This window comes from Pelecanus crispus, chromosome 5, assembly GCF_030463565.1.
Source record: "Pelecanus crispus isolate bPelCri1 chromosome 5, bPelCri1.pri, whole genome shotgun sequence".
In the NCBI taxonomy this organism is placed as follows: Eukaryota; Metazoa; Chordata; class Aves; order Pelecaniformes; family Pelecanidae; genus Pelecanus; species Pelecanus crispus.
This window is the reverse complement of record NC_134647.1, coordinates 14,973,337-15,001,125: the sequence shown is the minus strand read 5'-3', so window position 1 is coordinate 15,001,125 and position 27,789 is coordinate 14,973,337. Positions and strand designations below refer to the sequence as shown.

General features: G+C 38.8%; 1 protein-coding gene across 1 annotated transcript in view; it reads left to right on the top strand.

Moving 5' to 3' along the window:
* Positions 1–27,789, top strand: part of EPB41L5 (erythrocyte membrane protein band 4.1 like 5) — a 55,087-nt gene that overhangs the window by 6,206 nt on the left and 21,092 nt on the right. Inside the window, exons 2-15 of the mRNA XM_009492745.1 lie at positions 4,486–4,590; positions 9,938–9,980; positions 11,114–11,192; positions 13,695–13,739; positions 14,061–14,113; positions 16,835–16,955; positions 17,364–17,451; positions 18,087–18,175; positions 19,717–19,786; positions 20,488–20,657; positions 21,815–21,921; positions 22,593–22,620; positions 25,040–25,082; positions 26,207–26,322. Coding sequence (XP_009491020.1) covers positions 4,486–4,590; positions 9,938–9,980; positions 11,114–11,192; positions 13,695–13,739; positions 14,061–14,113; positions 16,835–16,955; positions 17,364–17,451; positions 18,087–18,175; positions 19,717–19,786; positions 20,488–20,657; positions 21,815–21,921; positions 22,593–22,620; positions 25,040–25,082; positions 26,207–26,322 — 1,157 coding nt within the window. The remainder of the gene's footprint in view (positions 1–4,485; positions 4,591–9,937; positions 9,981–11,113; positions 11,193–13,694; positions 13,740–14,060; positions 14,114–16,834; positions 16,956–17,363; positions 17,452–18,086; positions 18,176–19,716; positions 19,787–20,487; positions 20,658–21,814; positions 21,922–22,592; positions 22,621–25,039; positions 25,083–26,206; positions 26,323–27,789) is intronic.

Here is a 27,789-nt window from a genome sequence, read left to right as displayed (position 1 = left end):
GAGTAAATAGAAGAATTGATAAGCTCTGTCTCTGGAGGCAGAAATGATTGACTGCAGCCTTCCAGCCTGCAGGGCTTTTTACTCAGTACAAGAATATATGGTGCATGTTGTCAAAGGCTGGGGTTAAACCGGGGAGAGAAGCAGAACTGGTGCTTTGCTGCCAGTGGCATCTTCAGATGAAGGAGAAAAGAGACTGGGGAGTTTGGAGAAGTTATTTGGAAGATTGATGCTTGGAGTTGGAGGAGAGGAGCAACTCGATTCCTAGGTCAGTACTTCAAGCCCTGAGAAGACCAGGGTGATACAAATAATGTGTACTTCTGACACTGCCTTTGTAAAGATAGAGGCGTTTAACCCTCCAATTCCCCAGCAAACCTTAATGGCATTAACTATAGGTACTGCTTTCCTGATACTGAGATGAAATCTTTTTCCTTTAAAGCTCACTATTGGAGCTTTCTCATGGCTTATTTTTTCAAAACACGATGTTTGGGAGAAGGGGGATTAACTTCAGAAAAAAACGGACAGGCTCATCTGCTGCTCCCGTGTTGCCATAGTCTGCAAATGTGCATAGGTGACATCCTAGCAACTGGGTAGCTGTAAATACTGAATGGGGTCCCTAGTTTCTCTGGGGAGCAAATGGGGTCTTTCTGAGGAAACTGGTATGAATATGAATGGTAACCCTCCTAATGAGTTGGCAAAAAACAGGAATGGAGGTTTTTGCCCTTCAGTAGCTACTGAAGGCAATAGCTACTGTTATTAATAATAAGCAATATTAACATAATCATTTGAAGAAATCTTCTGACAGAAAAGTACACCTGCAAAGACAGAGGGATAGTAAGTCCAATGAAGGTAAAGCCTATTCATCTCTCTTTTTTCAGCATTCATCTTGCATAGGGATCTCCTTTTCTTCACAGAGAAAGAAATAAAGAGGAGAAGAATCCTTTTGTGATAAGCATTTTAGTAAATTCATTAGGTGGGTGTTTTGGTTTGGTTTGGGTTTTTTTTCAAGTTTTCAAAGTTTGAAGTACTTCGCTGTGATTAAAAACCCGATAAAAACCTTAAAAAGCGAGCCATTTAGCTGGTGCTTGCCCAGCACAAGGGTCTCCTCCCCAGCCCTCATAAGCCCATGTTGCTTCACCAGTGCTGGCCTGTACTGGCTGCTGCTGGGACTGAAAATGGCTTTTACATCAGACAGGCAAGTCGTGGAGCACTGAGTTGCTGGCTTATGCTCTTGCATGCGTGTCCATGGTAAATATTATTTACCTCATTAAAGGTAAATAGCCTTTACCTCTGAGACCATGAGAAGAGGGTTTTAGGCAGTGACTGAGATGCCTGAGCCAAGGTGAATGTCTCCTATCACCTTATCCCGGCATTGAAGGGACAAACCAGCCTGCCGAGCTGAACACCAGAGTTGGCTTTACCCAGCCTTGCTGCTGAGCCACCGGGGTTAAGTGCAGCCTCTGCAACACCTGCTCAGCCAGCAATTGCAGTTATTAAAAGCAGCATGAGATGTCATTAGGACATCGTTGGGAGCATCCCTTCCATTCAGGGGCGGGGGCACCATTCATGCCAAAGCGATCAAAAGATGCTTTTATCTCATTCCAAAGTGTGGCAAAACCACTAGATGACCTGCCCTATATAAATGATACATTTTATTTACGTTTCCCGGTTCGGTTGTTGATTCTCCTGCTGTGAGATGTTTGCTGTTGCTTCCTACAGAGTGTAGCAAACTGCAAATCGAGTAGTCAGGTTTTACAGAGTTACAAACCATGAGGACTTGTAATTTGTGCCCTGAAGGGAGGACCAGCCACTGGCTGGACTGCTTGCAGTTGAGTCGTTAGTAGTTCATCGGTAACCATTAAGCAGCTTGAAAATGTTTGTCCTTTGAGAGTAACCTGAGCTCTGCTGCAAGGAAAAGTGGGGGGGAGGAAGCATGGGGTAGCAGCAGGATAAAAATGTCATTGAAATTGAATGTTGCCATTGGAAAGTTAGTAATTTGGTAATTTTTCACCAGAAAATGTAATAAAAGTGTATCTTTGCTACGTCTTTCGAAAACACTTGAGATCACAGTTTTATTGAATACGAAGAAATTCGTTTTGATTCATAAAAGTTGACGGGTTACAAAGAAATATTATTTTTGGTTGCTGTTTGTTTAAATATAAGGAGGAAGGACTTCAGTAAGGCTTTAAGAAAGAATTTGAATTTAACATTAAAGCACGTGTGAAACTTGTGCTGACTTGCACCAAATACAGCCACTGATGGTTTAAGTCATATGCAAAGCACTGCATAATTAATTCCATGTTGACAGCCTTGGTGATTTAAGTCAGAAAACAACCAGCAGCCCTGCAAACCTTTCACAGCCGCTCCAGTGCTATTCGTCAGGGACTGTCTCCTACATTAGTCATTCTGGGTCCACTTCATCTTTGAGTCCTTCGCTGAGGTTACCAAAATGGCGAACACGCTCTGAAACTAATTTGATGCTGCAGAATTTTGAACAATAATAGGTTTTGGTTGTTGGTAGTTTGAGAATAGTGCATGTAGTAATTCCAGGCTCGAGTTAAAGTGCTCCATTGCCTGTCCCCGGGAGGGAATTTGGCTGAGGTAACTGGTTAGTTACAGTTTTAAGAGATGACTTACTGAGGAATTGAGAAGGATCTAAAATGTTCTGCCCAATAAGGGGGGATTTTCCTCTAGTTTTAGACCAGCTGCAGAAAGCTTCTTGCAAAATAAAACATTTTTCTAGTTTTGCTGTTGCAAATGCTGAATTGATTTCACTTTTATTAGTATATCTTACTATTTAAGCAGAAGGATAACCTGTGCTGAGAGAAATTATCAACAGTTCAATGCCTTACTCTTTCAAGAAAGAGGCTACAGACTCAGTGGAAAAAAATGTGTGGGTTTATATGTAGGTGATTTGCCATAAGGCTTCTGTTAGGAGAGTCTTGCTGGTGTTTATTAAATCTGCTGTTGCCTGAGAAGTACTTTTCTTGAAGTCAACAGAAAAAACTTGCCCTGAACAAGTTTGATGAGGTCTACATCTCAGGATTTTCATTATACAACGTTTTGTAGATGCTGTGTGTATGTGAAGTTGCCTGCTGGTCTAATTGCTTTCTTGTCCCTCTACCTCCCCCAATACTGGGAAATAAATAACTGTGTGAGAACTTGCTTAGGCAGGTTCAGTGTACAGACTTTCTGAGATTTTGCTTTAAGCTGTGAAATGTCACGTTGGATTTAACTGATGCATCAAGTAAACCAATAATTATGATTGCAAAGTTGAATACAAAATATTGAAGGGTAGAGGAAGGAGGCCAAAATTACACATGCTGCTTTATTTACATGGATATTAGTTGGTGATTAAACCAGATTATTTCTGAGAATAAGAATTCTGGCTGGCCTGGAATTTTGAGAGGTGGACTAAATCTGCTTATTAGTAGCTTACTAAAAAATATGCTTAGAAAGTTAGCCCATTTCTCAAGTTGTGAATGTATAAAGATCAAGATAAAAGATTGCAAGATGATAGCATTATGGAAATAGAGAAATCCTTAAACTGCTTGCAGAGTAAGCATAAATCCTTTCTGGATTTCTTTGCATTTAAAAAATATTTCTTTTCAACACCATGACTTGTACTCTGACATACTAATTTATTAATGTGTTTTCATTACATCTCGGATATTACTGTTTAAACTTTTCTTTCAGTGTATTACTAAAAGGAGTTCATAGCATAAAAAATGTATGTTGTGTAGAAACTGCCCAGTGCTATTTACATGCCTTCTCTTTAAAAAACAACTTTAATTTTTCAGATCATCACTGTAGAAATGTTTCCTTGGGGCCAGAGCTAAGGGTTTTTTTCATGTATGACCATTTGTGGTGGCTTTTTGCACCTATAAGTGAACTTACTTTTGTAAATGTTTTAGATATCTAAGTACTATTTGTTAATGTTGCTTGCCCCAGACTGTTTCCTGGCAGTTGTTAAAAGCACTTGTTAATGGAATGCTGTATCCTCATTCAGTATGGTTTGCGACCTGCTTCAAAACTGGTGAATTGCCTAGATATCAAACAGTAGTAAATTTGTAAGCAATTTGCTGTGCTTTGCTCTGAAAATTTTCCAGTGCGTTACTTACTGCAATTGTACTAGCTATATTTTCAGTTCTATTGAACTTCAGTGAGTAAGGAAAGCCTAAAAGGGACAATGATAAAATGACGTTTTAACACTCTGTGTTGTGCAAGTCAATGTTGACATTTTCCAAAGGAGGAGATTATGCAAGTCCCTTAAGGGTATTATGTGTGCTTCTTGTGGGGTGTACATTTGCCTTTTAGAAAAACAGCCATCAAAAATAGGAGGGAAGAAAATAATTTCCACATTATATTTTCAGAAGCTTAATTTTGGGATTCTCTTACTTTTGAAATTACAGAATAAAGTATGCCTAGAAGAAAGTAGATGCTACAATAAATCTACCAGCTAAGTACTAAATCCTTTTATATTTTCAGAAAAAAGCCAAAGGCCAGCTCCTGTTTGAACAGATCATGTATCACCTGGACCTTATAGAAAGCGACTACTTTGGATTAAGGTTCATGGATTCTGCACAAGTGGCAGTGAGTAGCGGTGCTTTTTTCTTTTTTTTTTTTTTTTTTTTTTTTAAAAGCAATAGTCTAAAAGTTAAGACTTAATATTAACAAAAATGCTATAAGAAAGCTGCCTTTTTAGAGTTAAGTTTTGTGCAGAAGCTCTGTGGTTTGTTAAAGTGACCCAAAGTTTGAATTCCACCTCGAGCACTCTAAATAAATATTGCAATGCTGTTGTCTCTTCCTTTCTTGTCTTTCACTTGTTCCTGTTACACCTTCTGTTGTCATTAGGCAAGCTGGTCTGGCAGGACCCCAGAGCCTGGCACGTCATGTAGAAATTCTTGATGCTACTGATGCAGAGAGGAATGGGCAAAACTAGAGTGTATGCTTGGCCTTTTGTTGTTCTACAGAGTGAAGAAAGTTTTCCAATGCCATCAACTTTCTTGTCAGCAAAAGTCATCTTGTTAATGTCTGCTTGGGAAGTAATCCTGGCAAGAGGGATATACCTTTGATTTGCTCAAATCACTTGTGATTCAGACCTGCAACTAGAAATTTTTGGGAGGATGTAGGTGTGTTTGTATGTACCAGATAGTTTGAGTAGAGGGTTCTTGCAATCCTGAGTTTGTGAAGTTTATGGGGTTTGTAAAAATGTGACTGCTTTTGAAAACAGAAGCAGAGCATTGCTTTTCAGAGGCAACCACAGTTCTTTCACTTGTGGGCTGTGCAGTTTTATGTAGATACTTCTTATGGCCAAGTACTTAATACTGCCCACAAGGATAGCTGCAAGTTGAGTAAGGTGTTAGACAAGGAGTGGATTTTTGTCTCTGTCCTGCATCCCTGTAGCTTAAACCTGTACTCACCCCAACACCCCCAGGTGGAAGGAGATCTGAGTTTTCATACTGTGTATGTCAATCTTATTTGTTAGATGTATGACCTAATTGTTTCTGTGTTTCAAGTCCACTTCAGAATTATTTCATGATTAGGATGGCAGAGTGGAAGCACAGGCAGTCACTGCTGAGCTAAATACCCAAATTGTTTGAGGTCAGCATACAAAATGGAAGCAATGACATATATTCCTTCAGTTCTGTGAGGGTCTATGTCCAGAACAATTTGAAGGTGACATCTTAATTGCTACAGCTTTGTACAATGGCAAAAAACCTCCCCAAGTTTGAATCTTTGAAAGAAGCCGACAGCTTTGGACACAGTGTTATCCACCCCAAAGCACACTTCTAACCTGATGGCTTCTTCTCAAAATTACTGCAACTGAGTTTTATGCTTAGCTTGTAATTGTAGAAAACATTCTCTTCACTGAAGAGAATTAGGAGATAGATTCAGAAATGGATTAAATCAGATATGTAACTAGAAGATAAAAACTTTCTGGGAGAGGAAAAATAAGAGATTTCTGCCAAGTATGAATGTTTTGAATCTTTATCTTTCTATATATAGGGTCAATAAGTGTGAGCACAGTACATTAAAATCCTTCTATATAATCTTTAATAAATGTACAGTTATAGTGGGTATTGAAATAAATTTTTGGGAGATGCCTTTTTCTTTCTCCAGAGAATAACAGAACAAAATGTTGAATCCCAAATGCTTATCTTTCCTGTATTTGGGAGAGATTGAGTAAATAGAAGAATTGATAAGCTCTGTCTCTGGAGGCAGAAATGATTGACTGCAGCCTTCCAGCCTGCAGGGCTTTTTACTCAGTACAAGAATATATGGTGCATGTTGTCAAAGGCTGGGGTTAAACCGGGGAGAGAAGCAGAACTGGTGCTTTGCTGCCAGTGGCATCTTCAGATGAAGGAGAAAAGAGACTGGGGAGTTTGGAGAAGTTATTTGGAAGATTGATGCTTGGAGTTGGAGGAGAGGAGCAACTCGATTCCTAGGTCAGTACTTCAAGCCCTGAGAAGACCAGGGTGATACAAATAATGTGTACTTCTGACACTGCCTTTGTAAAGATAGAGGGGTTTAACCCTCCAATTCTCCAGACAGCACTTGATTGAGTATTTGATTCTGCACAGTCTACCAGGTACAAGCGATTTCGAACTTAATTTGCTTCCTTTTCATACCTATGTGTGACTGAAAAGAGGCAGAGTAGAGATAACAATCTGTTTAAACTGGACCTTAATGATACACTCTCTATAATGAAGCAGAAAAGATTGCATTTTGCCAGCAGAGCTGAACACAACAGCCAGAGGTAATTGGTTTAGGAAACCGTTTTAAGAACTGTTGTGATGGCAGCTGTTCTTGCAAAGAGGAGCTGGCACATTCGAGCAGAAACGCAATCTGTAGCTGGAAACAAAGAGACTAATGGAGTGACCTGTCAAGATTATTCAGGAGACCTACTGAATAGTGTAAGAATCCAGTCCCACTCTGTGGACAGAATTGTCCACTGACTCTGAAAGTAATAATCTTTCTGCTCCCCAATTTAAATCTAAGTATATTGCCTTACTAGCTAGTTGCACCTGATGATTCAAAACCACTGGCAAACTAGCAACATGTAGTTAAATAAAAATTTGAGAGATTCCCCGTTTGTTTTAACTACAAATGAGTTTTCAGTAGATTCATTTGGAACAACTGAAGGATAGCTTTTTTTCTTCTTTTGAGTTGTTGAAGTGATTGGTAGTTAGGTGTTTGAGTTTATGATGTACTGGGGAGTAGCAGGAACCCAGATAATACAAACTCTTCCTGACATTTTGGATTTTAGGATGCAAATACTAGCTTCTTTAAAGAAGTTCTTGGAACAATTAGTGAAGTGAAAGAATTGTCATTTTCATGCGATTTCTGTGTTCATTGCTAGTCTGACGGATGGGAATAGATTCCCTCCTTCCCCCCTACTCCCTGCCCCCAAGTAAGAGGCAGGAGATGGCAGAAGGAGTTTATTTGCAAGATTGTCCACCATATATCAGACTTGGTCTGGCAGCCAAGGGAACAGACAATTGTTCATTTGAGTAACTTTAATTCAGGCTGACAATGAACAGCGCAGTATGTCCAGTGACACAAAAGATGGAGACTGCTGTTAACTTGTTGGGGTCTTTGGCTTTTCCTCTAGCAATGCTGGAGACATGTCTCTAGTAAGGAGGCATTTGAGCATTTAACAGGTGGCAAATTTCTAACTCTATAGTGTAGGTTGCAAGCATCAAATACTTGCTCTTCCTAATGGAATTGTACAACATGTTGGTTTGTTGCTCTGGCAGTTTTGTCTAATGTAGTGCTTAATGTCCAAAATCATTTGTATAGCATTGCACTAAGTATGCACCCATTAATTCCATATGGGACCAGTTTTAGCCTCGCTGTCTTACTAAAAAACCTCATTTACCCTACCTTCTTGAAATGTTGCTGAGTTTTGGGGGGGAAGGTTGTGTTTTGTGGTTTTTTTGTGGTGTACAGGGTTTTTTTTTTAAATTTCTGAAGAAGCAAACTGTTTTAGTAAGGACTTCCAGTACTCTATGCAGTCTGTTGTTCATATTGCTTTTTGTTTAGCAAACTTCATCTCTGGATTTCAGCAGTAGACTGTGCTGAGCAAACTCTCATCAAAATGTAAACTTTTTGCTAGGTCCACTTGAATTCCATTTTAGTCACTTGGAATAAATCTTAAGTTTCCTGACATCTGTGTGTGTCCATGCATGTGTTGGTTTGGGGGTTTTGTGGTTTGGGTGCCTGCCCTCTCCCCCTCTCCCCGCCTCAATTTAAAAACAGTTCTGTTTCCCTTCTTCCATGCACACCCTTACCATTCAGATGGAGCTCCTGTAGGCAGCAGTGGTAAGAACTGAGCGGAGTAAAATGCTATCAGTGCCTGTCGAGGGCCTCTCAGTTGCCTTCCCATGGAATGTGGAGGAGATGAGAGAAAACAGGAGGGAGATGAAACAGGCGTGCACAGCCAGTCCTGGAGCCTAGAAATGGCGCTCTCTGCCATTCCTGTATCTAAATCACCTGCAAGCCATTTTTGTGGTGGAGGAAGGAGTAAGTAAATTGTCTCTTACAGTAAGTGAAATTATGGAATAGGAAGAGAGATTATATCATTTTCTTAAAGAAACAAAAAAAAATTGCTCAACTCCATTTCTCTGGTAGTGTAAGCAAAGTTGTCATAAATATTTGCTTCATTCTTCCTTAAGCTTCCTGCTTTAATTTAAAAATATGTTTGAAATATTTCAGATAGCTTTCTGTAGCTACTGTGTTTTAATAGGTAACGAGAGCATTTTCAGCTACATGCACAGCAGCAGTAGATGGTTCAGTTGTTCTGATCTGCAACTAACGTATCAATCACTGCATATCCTGGCTGTATTACAGGCTGACTTTACACACTCTCTGCAGAAGGCAGGGCTGCTCTGAAGACAGGAATGTGTTTGCACTTGGCATTGCAACCTGAAAATACCGGTTCTTTCTCATACCCCTGTTGCTTTCCTGTCCTCCATGAGGCCCGCTGTGAACTTCATGTGACATAGTTTAACGAAAGGAGTGTTGCTAAGTATATAATTCATCTGTATTAGTTGCAAGGTGACATTTGGGATTGATCAAATGAGGTAGTGTTACCTGGGCACTGTGAACCATGCAGGACATGGTGTGCTAGGTAGTTTGCTCTGGCTGTTGAGGTAGTGCACTGAGGGAGCATAGCATATACATGTAGATGTTTCTCTCAACCTGCCATCTATAGCTTATTTTTCCCATGCTGTTGTACGCAGTATAAGTGAAGCCATTATTTTGGCTTCACGTCTAGTATATAGCTTATAATTAGCATTAGTAGGTGAGGCAGTAACTTCTGTCCTCCCATGTGACAGTTGCTAAAATGTCACTTGTGAATAGATTTTGGAGAATTGGGTACAATTGACCCTTATGTTTGGATACAGGCAGCTTTGCTGTTACTGCACTTGAGTCATCTAAAGAAAATGCCTGAAAGCCAACAATATTTATTTTGTCTCTCCCCTTCCATCCCAAGTAAACATTGCACACAACTGAGTGCCAGAGCTTCCAGCTATGATTTATGCCTCTCTGGCACATTGTCACTGGCTGACCTACTAATGTGTGAATTAAGTGTTTGTTTGGACAGGATGAAAATTTTAGTAATTAAGGTGGTTTGTCAGTACATTTTTTTTTTTTAAAGTAGATAATGCTTTCTTGAAGATTGGCTTTAAATAAGGTACTACAGGATGTTTCTGTTGTTCAGAACTGGCATTTTGCATTACAAACTTTGAAAGAATTTTCGATGAGCTCTGAGCGAGCTGTGAATTGTGAAAGGTTTGGATTAGATTGTTTTAACAAACTGCTTGTTATTCCAAGATAGTCTTCACTATCAAGTAGGGTTTTTTTTTTCCTTTTTCATTCTTTCTGTGAGATTTCTTTATTGATAATTTAATGAAAGTAATTTTTTTTTTTCCAGCATTGGTTGGACAACACAAAAAGCATTAAAAAGCAAGTTAAAAGTAAGTGTCCTTTCATTTTCTTTTGGGATCTCATATTGAACATACAGGAGGCACAAAGAGTTAAGTGGGTGGTGGTGGGGCAGTGTCCTGTGAGGGGTGACAAGACCTGGTGACAAAAACCCGTCATGGTGCTGCTGGTTGTTTAATGACCTCTTCCCTCTGTAGCCCATAGTAGTTGAGTCTAATGTCGTTAATTAAACATGTTACAGGCTCATTAGTTATAGTTTAAATGGAGTCAAGGCAGCTGAAGATATTTTAGTGTTATAGATTGTTATGCTGACTATAGGAAAACTTGTCCTGGAGTCTCCATCCCTTGGGGCAGTCCTGAATGCCCAACTCTGTGTTGGGTCCACCAAGTCCTTACCTGCTGCACAAGGGTTTGGTGTGGCCTGGTTGTTTCAGTGGTGTGTGCTTGGATAAGCTGTGACATTGGCTGATTTTTGTTTAGCAGCTTCCTTGCTCTGCGCTGTGGGAAGTCTTCAGGGATTTGTGGTGCTGTGTTAGTACAACAGAGGTTTTGGAGGCACCAAGAGAGAGAAAATTCCTCCTGTCAAATGGAAGAATCAGCAGAGCACTGCACATTTTTAAAGAACTGTTAATCCATCCTTTTACTGAATTAACTCTTTGGCTTCCAGAAAAGGTGATTCTTCCACAGAAGGGTCTGTTAAATCCCCCTAAAATATGTCTACACTTCTGTGGTATAAAGGGGCCTGAGTTGTCAGCAGTGGGTATTTCCCAGAGCCCAGGGAAGGCGTTACAGAGACCAACAGAGTACCTGGGGGTTTGGTCACCTGCAGAGCCAAGATGCACAGCTTTCTTGGTGATGCAGAGAGTCCTTAAAGATAGGGATTAATCTAGATTCGTGTGTTCTTGGCAGGACAAATCAACTTCATGTGATATGACTGCTGGATTGACTTGTAGCATATAAAACTGTTTTGTGCATATATTTAAGTGTCCTTTCACCCTGATGTTTTTCATGTGTTTCCCTGTCACAAAGGAATTCCTGCCTTAAGACCTTGGGTAGGACAGAGCTAATTTCAGTCAGGTTTTATGGTGTGATTTTGTGTAATAAAAAAATAAGATGTCTCATCCAGTGACTGTTACCACTGTCTTGAATGAATTCTACTTTGCAGTTGGCCCACCGTATTGTCTGCATTTTCGTGTAAAGTTTTACTCATCAGAGCCCAACAACCTACGTGAAGAGCTAACAAGGTAAGAGGGATTTTGTGTGAGACACAGGTACCCAAATAAGGCCAGGAAAATGTTTTTGTGGTATTTATTTAAACAGTTGTATAACGTTTTGGAGAATTTCTTAGAGCTGCTTGCTTACTTGGCTTTTTGTAAATGTTTCTAATGTAGCTCTCATGAAATAAATGAGCTCTAATATAAAGAGATCTATATATTTATATAGTAATATATATCTATATTACTTGATACACCATTTTTCATTAGGCAATTCTGGCAACTGATCTGAGTAGCTTGTACACAATGGACAGAAGTTTTTACTGAAGAGAACAGACATCATTCCTCTTTCTTCATTCTTCTTAAGCTGCATTTAGTTTCAATTGTATGCAGTCATCCTGTCTAGGAAGAAGAGCATTGAATCACAAGTTAGAGCTTCTCTTTGGCAAAAATAAGTTCAGGTGTTTAATTACTTCCATGGTCTTTTCAGAGCTTATGGAAAGGGAAAAGACAGTATTTTACTACCATGTTGTGATGTGAGTTGACAGTACTGTATGTGTAGGATTGTAGTATCAGGTGAGCAGCAGTTTCTCTTGGTTTAAAGCATCTCACAGATCTGTTCATAATGGTGCATTTCATGTTTGAGACATACTTGGGGTGCTTTGAAAGAGAACACAACCTACCATCTGTCAGTAGTAAAAATCTGTTGTAAAAGGCGTTTCTTTGCATTGTCATCACTGCTGATGATCCGTTTTGGAGAGATAATGAAGTTGTGTTTCCTTGATAGCTGTAGATATTTCATACCCTCAGCTGTTTGTAAGAATGTGAAGTGCATTCGTTTGTTGTTCAGGTTTATGTCTGTGTGGATCTTCAATCTGCACTTTAGCCAAATCCCTAGGAGTGCTACCAGGAAGATTATAGTAGCATTACCCCTTACAGCCATATGTACCCTGTGCAGCTTTGTACTTACACGTGGTAACATAACGTTATAACTGCTCTTCTTTAATGCTTTCCTGCTGATCTGGGAAGAATGTTTTATCTCCCCATTCATGTTCCTGAATAAACATTTAACTGTCTTTAAGAACAGTAACCATAGACAAAATTCAGACCTACATCTGTATCTACCACTATGAAACATTTTCATCCATCCTCAGTTCTGCCAGTCAGACCTTGCTATACAGGTTTTAGCAGGGCAGACCTGAAACCTTAGGGCTTTTAAACCCTGTCTGTCTGCTTAGCTAATCCCCCAGAATAGGAGAGCAGCAAGTCTTTCTTCTGTCTTGAGACAATTTTATGCCTTAAAGAAGCAGTGGGAAGGGGAGCTCTGCTATGGGCTTTCCGAGGGTTCCACCTTTCTTTGTGCAGCAGGACACCCAGCTGGAACCACTTTTCAGCTTCCACAGGTGCAGCTTGCTCACGTTTTCTGCCAGCTTCCCATCAGATGCCACCAGTCAGAGGTCATGTAACACAGCCTAAGCATGGGAAGTATGCGTGAATTGTTTGCAAGTGTTATGTGGCTGATAAGCACAGACTGGTCACACCCATGATACACTGGAGGCCTGTGTTCATTCTTTTGATATCTAGGGTCACTACCAAACAAATTTATTCCCTATGTAGGGGCCAGTTCAAAAGGCTTTGGATAATAAATGGTTTGGCAGAGTATTTGTAGATTTCCAAGGGACCTGTAGGAAAAATGCCTGCATCTGTTTCGTGTCTGTGTGAGTATGAAGAGACATAGGCACATGTTGAAACAGAAGCACTGTCTTTGGCTTGGTGTATAAGGCTTATGTTCATCTGTAGTAGAATTCACACTGGATACCATCACGGATGCCAGTTGACGAGACTACTACTTCTCTTGTTAAAGGAAGGCTGTGTACCATAAGGGAGCAAGAGGCCTGCTCTTTGTGGGTATTAGATCGGATGGATTGGTGTTTCACACCAAGGGGATAGGAGCTTTGTATTCAATATTTGCCCAATTTCTAAGCAGGAAGAGTACTAAATGAGCAAGACAGTGAAGGAAAGCTGGCTCTGAAGAGTAAATAAGTTGAAAAAGCTGCAGCCTGCTGTTTATTTTTTTGTCTCTTTGCAGTCAGCTTTCTGGGTTAGATTTTTAAGTAAGCAATCCGTATTAGGAACACTTATTTTTGAGAGACTTTATAATACTCACTCTCTTATGAGATCAATATGTCTATAAATAATGAAGAAAATGTGGAAGATGCAAGTTGCTCTTTGCCCAAGTAGGATCAGAAGAGAAAAAATGAGACTTACCTAGGTATCCTGTTTCTTTTTCTATGCAACACTGGTTCAGCTTGTGACAACTTCTGTCTTTTGGTTTACTTCATTTGAAATGTGTGTAAAGCATACAAACCCAAATGAGAAAGCCTTGAAAGATCACAGTGCCATTTCTCCAGTATTGAAAACCCATGCAAAGAGTAGAAAACGTTTTTATTTGTCATGCTCTGACTTCCTCCTGTTGGTTGAGGGACACATTAGAAGTATTAATCAATGACTTTTTCTTATTTAATCCTACAGGTATTTATTTGTTCTGCAGCTGAAACTGGACATTCTTAGTGGAAAGTAAGTATTCATAATAAACAGCCTTTTAAACAATTACAGGGTGTATAGCATAGGATTTATTAAACTTTTATTTGTATAATTAATAAGTTTTGCCAAGTAATGTAATGTTTTTTTCTCTAAAATACTACTTTTCTATGCATGGATAGCAGCAGAGGAATGCTTAAATAATGTAGTGCTTATCTCTTGTTAATTTGCTGAAAATCTACTAATCCTTTTTCCCTTTATTGTCCCAAATGTTTGCAGTTTCTCACTTTCAGATATACAAATTGTCTGCTAAATAGTGTCAGCTAAAGGTTTAACAATGCATTTCTCTTTTGGCAGATTGGAATGTCCTTTTGACACAGCCGTCCAGTTGGCAGCTTATAACATGCAAGGTGAGTAGGTATGAGCAGGGAAGGATGAAGTTGCATGAACAGCTTTGTGTAGGCTCTTACCACCTCTTTTAGTCTGTCCTTGTTATATTCAGAAAATAGGTTCTGCCCAGACATTAGCGATCCAGTGTGAAACACAGCTCTTTTTGATTGTCATTTTGCTGAGAGTGTATATAGAAAATGCCGATTCCTCAGGAAACAGAACAAGGAGGTTCTGAACATAAACAGCTTTGCCCTAAACTTGTTTTCTCAGGTGCTTGTATGCAAACCTGTCCACTTTCACACAAGATACAAGGTCTGCAGTCTTCATGAATTGCTTTGATGTAGCAACACAGTTCACTTTTTTTTCATTGTGTAGTTTCTGCCATGTGTTTTCTTTGTTGTACAAATCAGGTACAAAATTATTTTGGTTCTGCACTCAATTGAAAAGTCCTGTATATAAAACCCACTAGCTTTTGACTTCAGCTTATTTGCAGAAATGTGTTAGTGCCTCATGTCTTGTACTTGAGCATTTATGGTTGAACCGCACTTGCTGGTATTTCAGATCCTTCTTCAGCCAAAAGAGTGACATATTATTTCTCAGCTCTACAGCACTATGCTTGAGTCATCTGAGACTCTTATTGATGAGTTGTCTTTAACTTTTGATTCCAGCTGAGACTCCAGCATCCATGACTTCTCTGAGAACTGTGGTCTGACCTTCAGTTGCTTGTATAGGTTGTACATCACTGATCTTCATGGCCAATATCTTCTGTTGTTTGGATGAGGGTGTGATCTTAACCAACGTGAAGTTTGCTGTGGTTTCAAGCAGGGGAACTCGCAAAAGAAAGAGGGGAGGCTTGAAGTTTTAGAAATGTCTGCTAGAGTAGGCTTTTGGGTCCTTATTGGAAGATACAGCTATATGGCTTTATTCAACCCATTTTATGAGTCTACAAAAAAATCCCAGAACATCTGCTGTAAAGCTGTTGTACAGTCCTCTTCGATGAAGAGGGAGTTTGGAGATGTGTCACGCATCTGTGCTGCACAAATTCTCTACACAATATTCATCTTATAAACCTTAAATAAATAAATCTTAAGTGTTGTACTTACTTTGCAGGAGTTAGGTAACAGGACTAAGTCACTGAAATTCTTCCTCCTACAGATATTTTCCAAACCACATTTTGTTCTTCAGGCAGGAGCTACTAATGGCCCTGATCATGTGTAGGTATAGAGAGTTGGGAATAAACTGTAAAGATACCTGCCTTTTTGACCTGCTCTTTTATGTGGAAGGAAAACAGTTAGAATTCCATAGGTAAAAATATTAGCATTGTTAGAGCCTTAAGATATGGGTTCAGTGGATAAGTTTTTGGAAAAACAAAGTGATCTAATTAGGCCATATATCCATTGCTCTTTTGTGCTGGTCTTTTCTTTCCTCTTTCCACAATGAGGCCCGTAGCAGGGCTTTAATCTTACTGTCTGACAGCTGTGTACTTTTATTTAAATCAGCTGGAACCTAAGCTGGCTTTGACAGCGTTCCTTTCAACAGAGGCAGGCGTTTTAGTGGGAGTAAATTATTATAGAACTACAGACTTCCTCAGTCAGCATTACCAAAAAAAAGGAGGGGGTGAAAAGACTATTATAATGCTTGCAGTGTTCAGAAATCCAAGAAACAGGTTTTTAGATCGTATGTAGTTTTTGCACCTGTGGAATACTGTGTGTATTTATTTGACATTTCCAGGTCTTCCCAAAGATGTCACTATTTTTTCCTACACAAACATCTGTAGTTTCTTTTTTCAGACAGAACAATTATTGGCCTGTATCGGACACCCAAGTTCCAAGTTACGGAATTATTCCTAATTTTTTGGATATGAGCTGAAAATTAAGAAGCTGCTTGAAATCAGTGGGGGGAGCAAAGGCGTAGTGACTCTGAAAATCAGGACATTTTTATAAAGGCTTCTAACTGTGAGTTTCAGCATTTTAGGCAGACATTAGTCTTTAAAAGCTGGACTTGTTAGCATCTGTGGAAAAAGGAGGTTGTGCTTTTGATGTGGCACACCCGTTGACTAGTATGTTCCAGTATGCTCTCTAAATAGCATCTCTTATTGCCCCTGTTGAGCATGCAGCCGTGGACTAGATGAGCCATTTGACTGACCCAGTAGAGCATTTATTATGTCCTTAGATGAAAAGGAGAGCGACGAATAACAGCTGCATGATTGTGCCCTGACACAGAGGAATTTTAGCAGGACAGGGGGATTTATAGTCATAAAACCAGAAACTGATTATTAGAATGGACAAATAGCTTTCTGAAAAGTGTCAGAACTGGTTTTGCTTTTAACAAATCTGAAGAGATTTTGTTTTAATTTAAAGCAAAATTTCATTGTAACTTCAGTCAGCTGTCATCTCAGTAGAGACTTCAGTGATAAAAATGTTGAAAACTTTCTGCAAGAAAGAAAATACCTGAGTTTCAAGGATGTTGATAACTTCTATTTATAGGAAGCTTGTTAAGGAATATAGCAGTTTGTAAAAATTAATGCAAAGCTTTTGTGCAGACAACATGACCATGTGTTCAGTGTCCATAACTGCCCTGTCAAAATAGGTGACACTTCAAGTATTGGGAAGACTGGACGAGAAGGAGGAACACAAAACGAAATTCAGTATTTTAGATTAACTAGAAAAGTATGCAGAAGTTTCTGTTAATATCCACTGTGTTTATTGGGAACATTGCCTGACAGTGCTGTTCTTTCGTAGCTGAACTTGGAGACTATGATCCTGTTGAACATGTCCCTGAACTGGTGTCTGAGTTCAGGTTTGTTCCTACTCAGACTGAAGAGATGGAACTAGCCATTTTTGAGAAGTGGAAGGAATGCAGGTACTAGATCTTGCAGTGCATGCTAACCAGCTGTTTGCACTGATTTTTCTGTGAAGAGAATGTATTAAAAAGATGCTGCTGATGCTTTTTCTGTGCTCTTGTTCAGAAATGTAATTGTAATATGGTTCTGTCATATTTTGTAAGGGGATAAAATGTGAAAAATTAAGCTTTTCAAAGGTCTGAGTAAAATGATGAGGTACAGAATCTTGAAATGCAATAATTTTTGCAGCAGCGGTTTCAGATTAAAACTTACAAAAGTGACCCTGATGTTCATGAAAGTGAACAAGTGTCAGCAGTGTTTAGTTTTTCACAAACTTTCAGGAATTTCTTTTCCTCTTTCCCCATATACCAGTTCTTCCTTTCTGTGCTTTTTCAGGCATCTACCTAACAGCAAACAATTTATTTCAGGGGGCAAACACCAGCACAGGCTGAAACTAACTACTTAAACAAAGCTAAGTGGCTGGAAATGTATGGTGTAGACATGCACATAGTCAAGGTATGTTTAACCACAGCATGGTGACCTTTGGCAATGATAATGTCAGCTTTGTCCCACATTTCAACACTGGTTTTGCTTTGGGGGCGGGGGGAGTGGGGGGAGTATTGTACTCATCTAAACTGTGTAACAAGTGATCTGGCTTTGCATCAGCATTCCATTTCATAGTATGTATTTCTAGAAGGTATAACTTTAGTCCAAGCATATCTGTTCTGTGTTAAATATGTGATTGGTGTGGCAATATGTACTACAGTTTGTATTTAGACTAAAAGCTATGTGAAAATCATAGTAATTAAATTAAAATTGGCTGCGGTCCAGTCAGCTACCAGCTGAAGAACTACAAGTGAAAATAGATCTCCTGTGGAGAAGGAAGTGCAGAGAGCTGCACAAGGAGGTCCTTATTACACAGACAAATCAAGAAACTTTTAATTTTCTGCTTTAGTCCGCCTTATTGAAGGGTGGCAAACTAGAAAAATCCATTGCATAAGATCACTGAAACACAAGAGTTTTGTTGTATAAAATAAGCAGATAGGTGTTTAATTATAACAGTGGGCAAATAAGCTACATTAATCACTGGAGTAATTTGGATAAAGGGTCAAACACCAAAATGAGCATAATCTTTATTTTGTGGCAATTAGGCAAGAGACGGCAATGATTACAGCCTGGGACTAACACCTACAGGAGTTCTTGTCTTTGAAGGAGACACAAAGATTGGTTTGTTTTTCTGGTAAGCTCTCTGATTGTATGTTAGAATATATTTTAGATTTTTACTCTCTTGTTTCTTTTGTGCTAGCCAAAAAAAAAAATTGTTTGTGATACGAGAGCACCATGAATACTAGGTGCCTGCAGAAATATTCTGTAGCCTGTCAGTGTTTTCATGGTGTCCAAAAATATTCTTTCTCTTTTTAACATTCTTGGTTGATATCTTAATAGGATGTATATGTGTAACATGCTAGGGGCAAGTAAAAGATGGAATAATTTTGAGATGGTTTTTGGGTTTGTGGTTTTTGGTTTGGGTGGTGGTTTGTTTTTTTTTTTTTTGTAGTGTGTTTGTTGTATTTTACACTAGATTGCTTTGGAAATGCAATCTAGTATGCACCCAGTCAGTGAAATGAAGCTTCTTCAGGCGTTCTAGCCAAGTGTTACACCTTACTGTTGAAAAATTAGCGAAAGCAATAGTACTACTGCAGTTTTTGCATATAATGTCATCTGGGCAGGCTTTTCGTTAAGAAAATGTCTCTTTGTGCCCAGTAAAGGGCAGAAATGTCCCTTTCTGCCCATCAGTAAGGAATAATTAAAAACAAACCAACCCAAAACCCTTTCCCCGCTTCCCCAAAGCTAGATCTATATGTAGTCAGGGGGTATAGAGCTTCCTTTAGTTTTTATGAACATGTGCTTCTTTATCTGTCAAATACCTCAGTAACACCCCACGGTTTCTCAGAAGCATTCTGATGAGATTTTGCAGGGCTTTATATTGCATAAAACACAAGGTGGAGAACCTTCTAGTGAGCATATTTGGGTCTGGGTACACAGGCATTTTTAAGTGCTTTATTCTGTAATTCCCATCCAGTCTTTCAAAACTGTATACAAAAAGTAAGTAGGCGGACGATGAGGTGAAATTTCATCATATGAATAGTTATTTTGGGTTAGCCCAGTCCAATTTTATAAACTTCTCGGAAAAACACTCACTTTGTAGCAGGAATGTTATCTGTGTGTCTTGTCCCTACAGCATCAATTCTGGGTATTTTTTTGGTGGGCAGGGAGAGGGGAAAGCGGTTGTATTTTTGTGTCACGTCATGTTCACGTTGTTCTCTTTGGCTGGGATTTTCTGAAACTGAGTCATCATAGCAATTGATCTGTGATATATTGTGCAATGATTTACATTTCTTTAATAAAGCAGAATTATTTTGGCCTGCCTTTACATTTTTCTGAGTTAAGTTTTGTGGGCTTGTGGAAGAGTAGGCAAGCAGGAGTATTTGGGTGGAGTTTGATTTCCATTCAAGTAATTATTATTTGAAGTTCCAATAGAATTATCTCTTTAGAAGTTGCTGAATTCTTATCTTTAAGGTTTCTAATTAAGTGTTAAATTTTGAAGTGATACATTGGTGTCCACAGTATAATCAAGCCCTACTGCATGAACTTAAAACACCACAAAAAGAGGAAAAAAAAATTATTTGGTAGAGAGGCTTGGACCAGCACATCGAACATACCTTTCAGTGAGTTACTAAGAGAGTTAGATACAACCTGCTTTTTCTGTTCATCTTGCAGGCCAAAGATAACAAGGCTTGACTTCAAGAAGAACAAACTCACTCTAGTTGTTGTTGAAGATGATGAACAGGTAGATAACTATCTGTTTAGTTACATCTCAGTCTTGATTATACAGTACTAGTTTACATACTCCTGATGTCTTTCTTTAAGTTTTGAGAATTAACGTGGATGCCTTGCAAGATTTTTGATTGTGACTTGGAAGGAGGAGAGGAATGAAGGGACTTAAGTATAAAATAATAGGCTCAATTACTTTTTTTTCCCACGCTGTTTTTAAAACGGGAATACCTTGTGAAACTAGTGTAGACCGGATAATTTGTGCATTGTGCAAGAAAGTTTAAAAAAAAGTCATGTACCACTTTTAGTGGGATGAATTCCTTAAGAAGGTGCCAGAATTGTTCCCATGGGAAGAAATTGTTCAGAGCTGAGATAATAAAAATGTGAGTATTGGTAATTTGAGGAGATCAGATTTGGAAGTGAGACCATGTTAGCCTCATTGAGAAGTACCTTCCTATTATAATGACGTCTTTAATTTGTAGTTATTCAGAGGTTTGAATTGTTTAATATATGGGTTCTAGCCCTTTCCAACTTAAAACAATGGAGCAGTTGTTCATTAAAGCTTCTGAAAAGGTTGATTTTTCTGCCTAAAGTATTTTTTTAAACATACATTTCAGTATTCATAAAAAACAAAATTTTTTTTGGCTTGCATTGAATTGTAGCTTTTGACTTATTCAAGCCCCTCGTAAATTGTCGGTGTGCTTTGTGTGCTTTAAGGGAAAGGAGCAGGAGCACACTTTTGTCTTTAGACTGGATCATCCCAAAGCCTGCAAACACTTGTGGAAGTGTGCAGTGGAGCATCACGCCTTCTTCCGGCTCCGAGGTCCTGTCCAAAAAAGCTCAAGTCGATCAGGCTTCATTCGGTTAGGATCCCGGTTCCGATACAGGTCAGTGTCATCTGTCATTTAGCACATATCTTCTGCCGTTTCTTGTTTTTCTTGGATTATGTATGGAAACAAGAGAGAACTTGGTATTCATTCACCTAGGACATACAAAGCAGTGAAACTTGCAAGCTGAATGAGTTGCATTATTGGTTTTATTATATCATACGGATTTTCCCCCTGCATTTTCTGATTTATCTTTAAGTGATTCTGGTCTGTGCAGTAGGAAACCAAAGGTTTCTCAAAGTTTATGTTCCTTACATAGCATATATAGTACATTGTGTTTTATAGATCACTTAATCTTGAAAGCCCACCGTCTTTTAAATGAACCATAGAGGATGGATGATTGACTTGCACAGCTGGGGCATTGCAAGTCTTCTGACTCCTGACTTCCTGACTATTTGAGTGATGGTGGTGCTTCAGAAGCCTAAGATAATGCCCGTTCCATGTTAGGCAGTAGCCATGCATGTAAGACTTCCAAATGACTTGCGGTCCCAGACTAGTCTGCAGGATGCCATGAGTTGCCCCACCAGACTTGGTGGAACATATGGAAGGGGGTGGGGCATGACCCCAGACAGTATGCATATACTGTGTTGCCATGTCCAGCAACTGTAGCATTACCATCTAGTCTGCTTCAGAAGGGATCAGTGGTACCAAGGAGTCAGCAGAACATGAAGCTGCTACTGCCTTGGGGGCAGAGTCTGGCCAAACTTGGGGAAAAAAAGATTTGCCTAGGAACAAGAGTGTCTAGATGCTGGTTTTTAGTCCTATTATCATCTTTCTCTATGACCTTTGGCAACATACCTTAAGCTTTACTCTCTCCTAGAATTTTCAACCTCTCCCAAACCGCATGCGCGGTGACCACAGAAATATGCAAAGGGCAAATGTGCTTTTTCAGCAACTTAATGTTTAAGGAGTCATTGCTTCAGCCTTCTGTCTTGGGAAAATGGGGTGAAGATGAGGATGTCTGTAAAACTCCTTCCCTTTTTTGTGAAAGGCCATCTGAGGTGTTAAGTTTGGTATTTTTTAATAGAACTGAGATTAGATTGTTAAGCTGTAAATTTAAAACAGAAATGTGATGTTTTGGTGAGCAGTGTCTGTATTCTGTCATTAAAAATAAGTGATTTATTTTATTGTTTCGTACTTTTACATGGCATTGTTAGTGGGAAAACAGAGTATCAAACCACCAAGACCAACAAAGCCAGAAGATCGGCATCCTTTGAAAGAAGGCCCAGCAAGAGATATTCAAGACGAACACTGCAAATGAAAGGTAAAAGACCTTCCATTTTGAGAAGTATAATGCACTGTGAGAATCAAGTGTTCATATCCTTTAAAGGTTCCATGTAGGAATTATTCTGTAGCTGTTTGCCCTTCTCTTGAATTTTCAAAATTAGGTTTTCTTTGGCTTATTTGGGAGACCACATGTATTTATCAGAAAAAAGCTTGTGTCCAAAACAGTAATTCTAGCTTGCCTAGCAGGTAAAACACCCGTGAAGTCTCTGTATGAAGATGGAAAACTTGAGCCCAGGAAACAGCAATGTATTAATGATAACATTTGAAATTTATCAGTCAAGTTTGAAATTCTTGTCATTGAGATTTTTTCACTGTTCTTAAGAGTTGCACTCTGTTGTCACAACCTGACAGCATGTGATACCTTGTCTGTTATTCCCACTCTAGCACAGGTCAAGTGTGACCTCCATGCATGCTTTCAAATACTTGCTTAAATCCTGACTCTTTAGTTTGCTCTTTGGATTTTTTATTTTATTTTTCCAATTTAGAATATTATTTTTCACACATTGTATATGGGATACATCCAACTTTTCCTCTTTTAGTTGGCTACTTTTAGGCAGTGCTAGACTATTTTTATTAATAATATACTTAATATTTAACTGATAACCTAATTACAAATTAAATTTTAATTAACACTTTATATTTTTGCAGCACATGCTGCTAAACTTGAAGAAACAAGGTAAGATGCATTCCAGTGTTTAAATTTCTCTTTGATGTTTGCCACCTGTACTTGAGCATGTATCTGCAGAAGGAGGTTGTAAGATTAGTTAAAACAGAGAGAGTGTTAACCTCTTAACTGTGGTTTTGCTGTGGGTTTTGTGTTTGTTTGCTTTACGTAAAACCTACTGTTCAAAGCAAAGCTGCTGTGTTGCTGTCACACAGAAGGTTTTGCCAGGCTTGCTTACTAGCAGGCAAAGAGGTTTGTTTATGACTGGCTATGATTCTTGCTGGGTATGAGCTGTAGTTCTGTGTGCTACTATGTAAAGAGACCAGATAGAAGCATGTGAGGATGTCTTCTTTCTGAAATCTGCCTACTCAGGGTGTGTGACTGAAATACATAATCAAGTGAAAGTCAGAGACAGGGAAGATACAGTAAAATAAATATTTGAAATATGTTGATGATTTTATATTCTGTACTGTACTTGCATGTATTTTTATATACTTAAGTATTTATTTTTATTTATATGAAATTACTCATGATCAACATTCAGAGGGAGGCCTTTTGGTTCTTTATTTCCATACCTAGATTCTTTGTGTGTAGGTTCATACTTGCTGTTGCAATGTAAAATAGTCATACGAATCTGAATCATACAGTTTTCATACCCTTCCTTAAGGGAAGAGAGGTAACCAAGCTAAAAAGAATCACCTGGTAGCAAAGGAACTAAGTCACTTGGTTCTGGTTTCTGTCCTTTGCCCTTATAATAACTTGTGAACATTGCAATGGTCAATTGCAACCAAACTATTTTTTAAAAGTAGAATACTTGTAGATGCTAAGTGTCATGACAGTCAGGAGCTGGGTAAGGAATGTCAGAATAACATTTCAAAACAACAGGCTTAATACAGCCATACGTTTTCTGTTTGTAGCAGCAGGGTTGATTCTTGCATGAGGGGGGGAGAAGTCCAGGAAGTGTGGGGACAAGGCTGCAGTTCCTGTAGTGGGGGTCTCTCTGTGACCTTCTGTATTGTCTTTTCATAAAATGGGAAAGTACTCTTCAAAACTGGGTGTCATTAAAGTGCTTAGAGATCCTCTGCATGCAAAAGGTGACTGTCTGATTAATTAGTACTCTCGTCATGTGTTCTCCTGCCCTTCTCCAAGTTTAATGCTGCTTAGGTCATTCTGAGAATGAGAAGAGAAACTTCATATGCAGTTTCTGCTTCTGATAAGATGGCGGTCTTCTGATCTGTATCTAGGTGTGGCACTGTTATGTTAGTCTCCAGAGCAATCTATGCCATTTCTGAAACTATACACTCAAGCATTGCTAATTGAAATGCATCATGAAAGATGTATGCAGTTCCATTCTTTTGTGTTAACTCAGCACAGGGGAACGTGCTACCCAGAAGGCGTTCCTTAATATTTCTGTTAAATGTGCACTTTTCTGTGGTAACCTCCACATTCTCTCAATAGAGAAGGTGCAAAGATGGGAAACAGGCAAGGAATAGCTTGTTTGGTCTTGACATTATGGTATTTAAGTAAAATAATTCTAAACAATCGCTGAAATAGATACAGAAATCTATTTGAATTGTCAGCTTGCCAGGTTGGATAGCTATTGTTCAGACTGTAAATCAAAAGATTAATGGGTCATAGGAGACAGGGTCCATTTTCTAAAAGATTAGAAGTCTGGGAAAAAAGTTTGCTTCGCATGAGATTTATAATGTGTAATTATTGTGCAGGGTGTTAATGCTTTTAAGTCTCTCAAAAATGTGTAAATGTAAAAAGTCTCTTGCAGATTCAGAAATCATCAGGAATAGGGATATGGCTCTTATTTAAGTTATTAAATATATTAAATATTTAATAATATGAAATTATTATTAATGCTGTGCTGATCTGCTGTGCACATCATTTTGAATGGCTGCTTTTAAGACTCTGAAGCAGCAATTCAGTCCATTAGAGGTTGTATGCAGAAGAAACTCGTGAATTTTTCTGATAAACTTTGATGTGAAACTTCAAATCAGAAGTGTCCTAATTATGGAACAAACATAGTATCTACAGCATGTAGGTGAGGTTTCAACAATGTCACATCTTGCTGGGTGTTTAACTAAAGCTGTCTAATTTTTGCTCTAAAAGTGCCCTGCCTTACTGCTGAATCAGGAAGACTTTCTAAACTGAACTGGTTTAGGAAAGGAAGAGGAAAAGCCAGGTGAATTGCAGATAAACTACAGCTTGAACAAATGAAAAAATAATGTGATACCCTTAGTTACCTAGAATGAGACAGCTGACCTAAACCATAAGTTTTTAAGTTTTCTTTTAAGAACAGTTAAGTACTTTGGAAAGATCTTTGTTAGAGTTTATGTTTCTTTCTGAAAATCCTTGCAGTTCTGTCAGCCTGCAAAAATAGTTTGTTGATCTGATTCTGATTTAAATTCTTTTTGTCTTTCAGTACTGCAAACCATGCTGTTACCAACCAAACTAATGGATCACAAGTAAGGACACTCTCATTCTTTTTAAAGGCAGTTTTCATGTATTTCAATAGATCCAAGGATTTCATTATTCCTTCTTAAAATCCAGTGATTGACCAATTGAAAGTTACATGTAGTCAACTACTAAATTGTATGCCAAGAAATAACTACTAATTTACAAGCAAGATAATTGGTTAATTTAGCTGCAGTAAGGAAAATAACCCATGACCCAGTACTATTGAAATTATGCTATTTATAGGTACAGGTTTTCATAGGTACACAAAGTACCTTTGTGTGAGAGTTGTTATTATCCAAAGCATGTTAATTCTATATGCTAAGTAACACTGGGGCGGGGGGGGGCGGGGGGGAGGTGTAATTCGTCAGCACCTGTGTTGATTCTGGTTACAGTATTTTTTCTCTGAAAGAGGGGAATGCACCTGCAAATTAAAGAATATATTGTTAGCAAGAATTTGGTGTTTTCGGAGTTTGAGAAAGAAATCAGACACACCTGTCCACTCGGTACTTGTACACAGAATACCCTGTTTCACTGAAAACAGACATTAGTGTAGGGTAACTCTCCTTCTGGGTATCAAAAACCAGGACTTGGAGTTTGGAAAGACCCTGTCTTGCTTTGTGGAGTATTTCAGATGGAGAGTGCAACAGAAAGGGTCAGATATTGGTGGAAACAGGAATCTGGTTTGTTTTAGCATTAAAATACTCAGTCTACCCTGATAGATAGATTGCTGCTCTGCCCAGCCTTTTGCTTTCTATGCGAAAGGAGTTATTTTTTTCAGGAGCAGTTGTGTTTCAAATGGCAGTCCGAAGGCCTGCAACCCAAAGATGCCAATCATTATTGCAAAGTTACCTACAGAAGGAAAGCGTTACTGCATGAATTTAAAAAGGACACAGCAGGCCATAGCTTTTTACTGAAATCTTTGAGCAGCCTTGGATTCATTATGATCCCAGTACTGTGTGCAGTACTGGAAAAGACTGGGCGTAGGCATCCAGTGCTGTGGAAGTAATGGAAGACAACAGCCTTGGCTTAGCTTTGTGCTTAAGAAGTGGTGATATGTTTTGTTATGTATAATGTGTCATCGCTTCATTAATGTGTGTGTAGTAACTTACTTGTTTATATTCTGTCTCCAAAGATCTGGAATGCAAAGCCAAACCTACCTGTCCTAACAGCAGTTCCTTCTACCCCAGTCTTAGTGGAAATAGAAAACCTCCCAAGAAGTCCAGGATTCAGCCAGCAAGACAAGAAGTGGTATGTTCTGCTTTGCTGGGAAATGAATTTTGCTTGCTTATGCGTGATTCAAGTGACTGTTTCTTTATGTGCACTTAAATAAGCCACCTTCCTTGTATCTTTAATGTAAGTTGACAGTGAAGTTAGTGATGATGCAGCTGATTTGTTGCTGTGAATGTAATGTGGGGAGGTGAGGACAACAGGCTTAGGCACTGCCAACTGAAAGAAAATTTCTTCAGGGGCTGAAGAAATTATTAAATCAGGAACAGCATTTTCAAGTCTTGGAGAGAGCTGGGTCCTTCTGATGTGCCATAATACTGCTTGTAACCCTTTGCTTGGTATCACGGGGCCCAAGGACTTACCTTGATCCTTAACAAAATGCAGAACCTTGTAAACCAGTATCCTTGTGAATCTCTTCTGAACCTTTTGAGAGGAGCAAGCTGATTTTTTCATTATCTGGGGGAGAATGGAAGCTTGAGGAAAATGACACAAGCTGAAGATGAGAGCTTTGATTTCCTGTAATCAAAGTATTTGTTTTATGGATTGGATGCATCTCAAAACGAGGATGATTTGTTTGAAGATAAATGTACCATATCATTTATCTTTTCTTGAAGTAATTCTATCTTGCAAAACTATTTCAAAACCAAAACTGTCATGTGTCAACCCAGTACTTGTGCACACATCATCTTAACTTCTTCAGCTTCTTGTGACTTCAGAAGCAGTATGGCTTATCCTTGAAGGGTAATTCTGGTTTCTGCAAGACTCCAGGAGCCGCAGTGATGGAATGGAGTGACACAAAAGCTCTTATCCTAAGCAGTTTCAGCCCTCAAGAGAAAAGATCCTTCTCCCATTGTCTGGCGTATGAACCTACTTTGCTTCAGTATCTCTTAAAAGTAGATGGTACCTCTTTCTAACAGTGCAATGACAAATATACTTTAATTTTGTAAATCTTACTGATTAAAAACTTTTAATACTATGGGTTTTAGATTATAAGGGGGATGATAATTCTGCTTTATCTGTTGCATTTTATTGACGTTTCAATCAGAACATATGATCAATGCTGTTTTTCTTTCTTTTGCCCTTGATTTGTCTAGTATCTGAAATCTATCCTTGTCTGTGGTGAGATCCTGTTGATCGCTCGATTCCTTCCGTGGTGGTGGGTGAAAGGTGGTGGTTTGTTTATTCTTCAGCATTCTCAATATGGTTCTATATTTGTTCTTTTGGTCTAATTGCAAGATGCGTGCTAGAAACCAGTATTTCCTTTGGAAATGTTTGACTCTTGCTCCAAACAGCTCTTCTTGGGTATCTGATTCGTTGCAGCATTCTTGCTAGTATTTGCAAGGCTTCTGTTGCTTATTGAAATCCTGCTGCTTTTGTTCAGAAGTAGAGAGGACTCTGTAGCCAATCTGTTTCAGTTTTGGTCTTGGTACGCCTGGTTTAGGATTAAGACCTTGAGCCTGTCTGTCTTAACATTGTCAAGGAATGGAA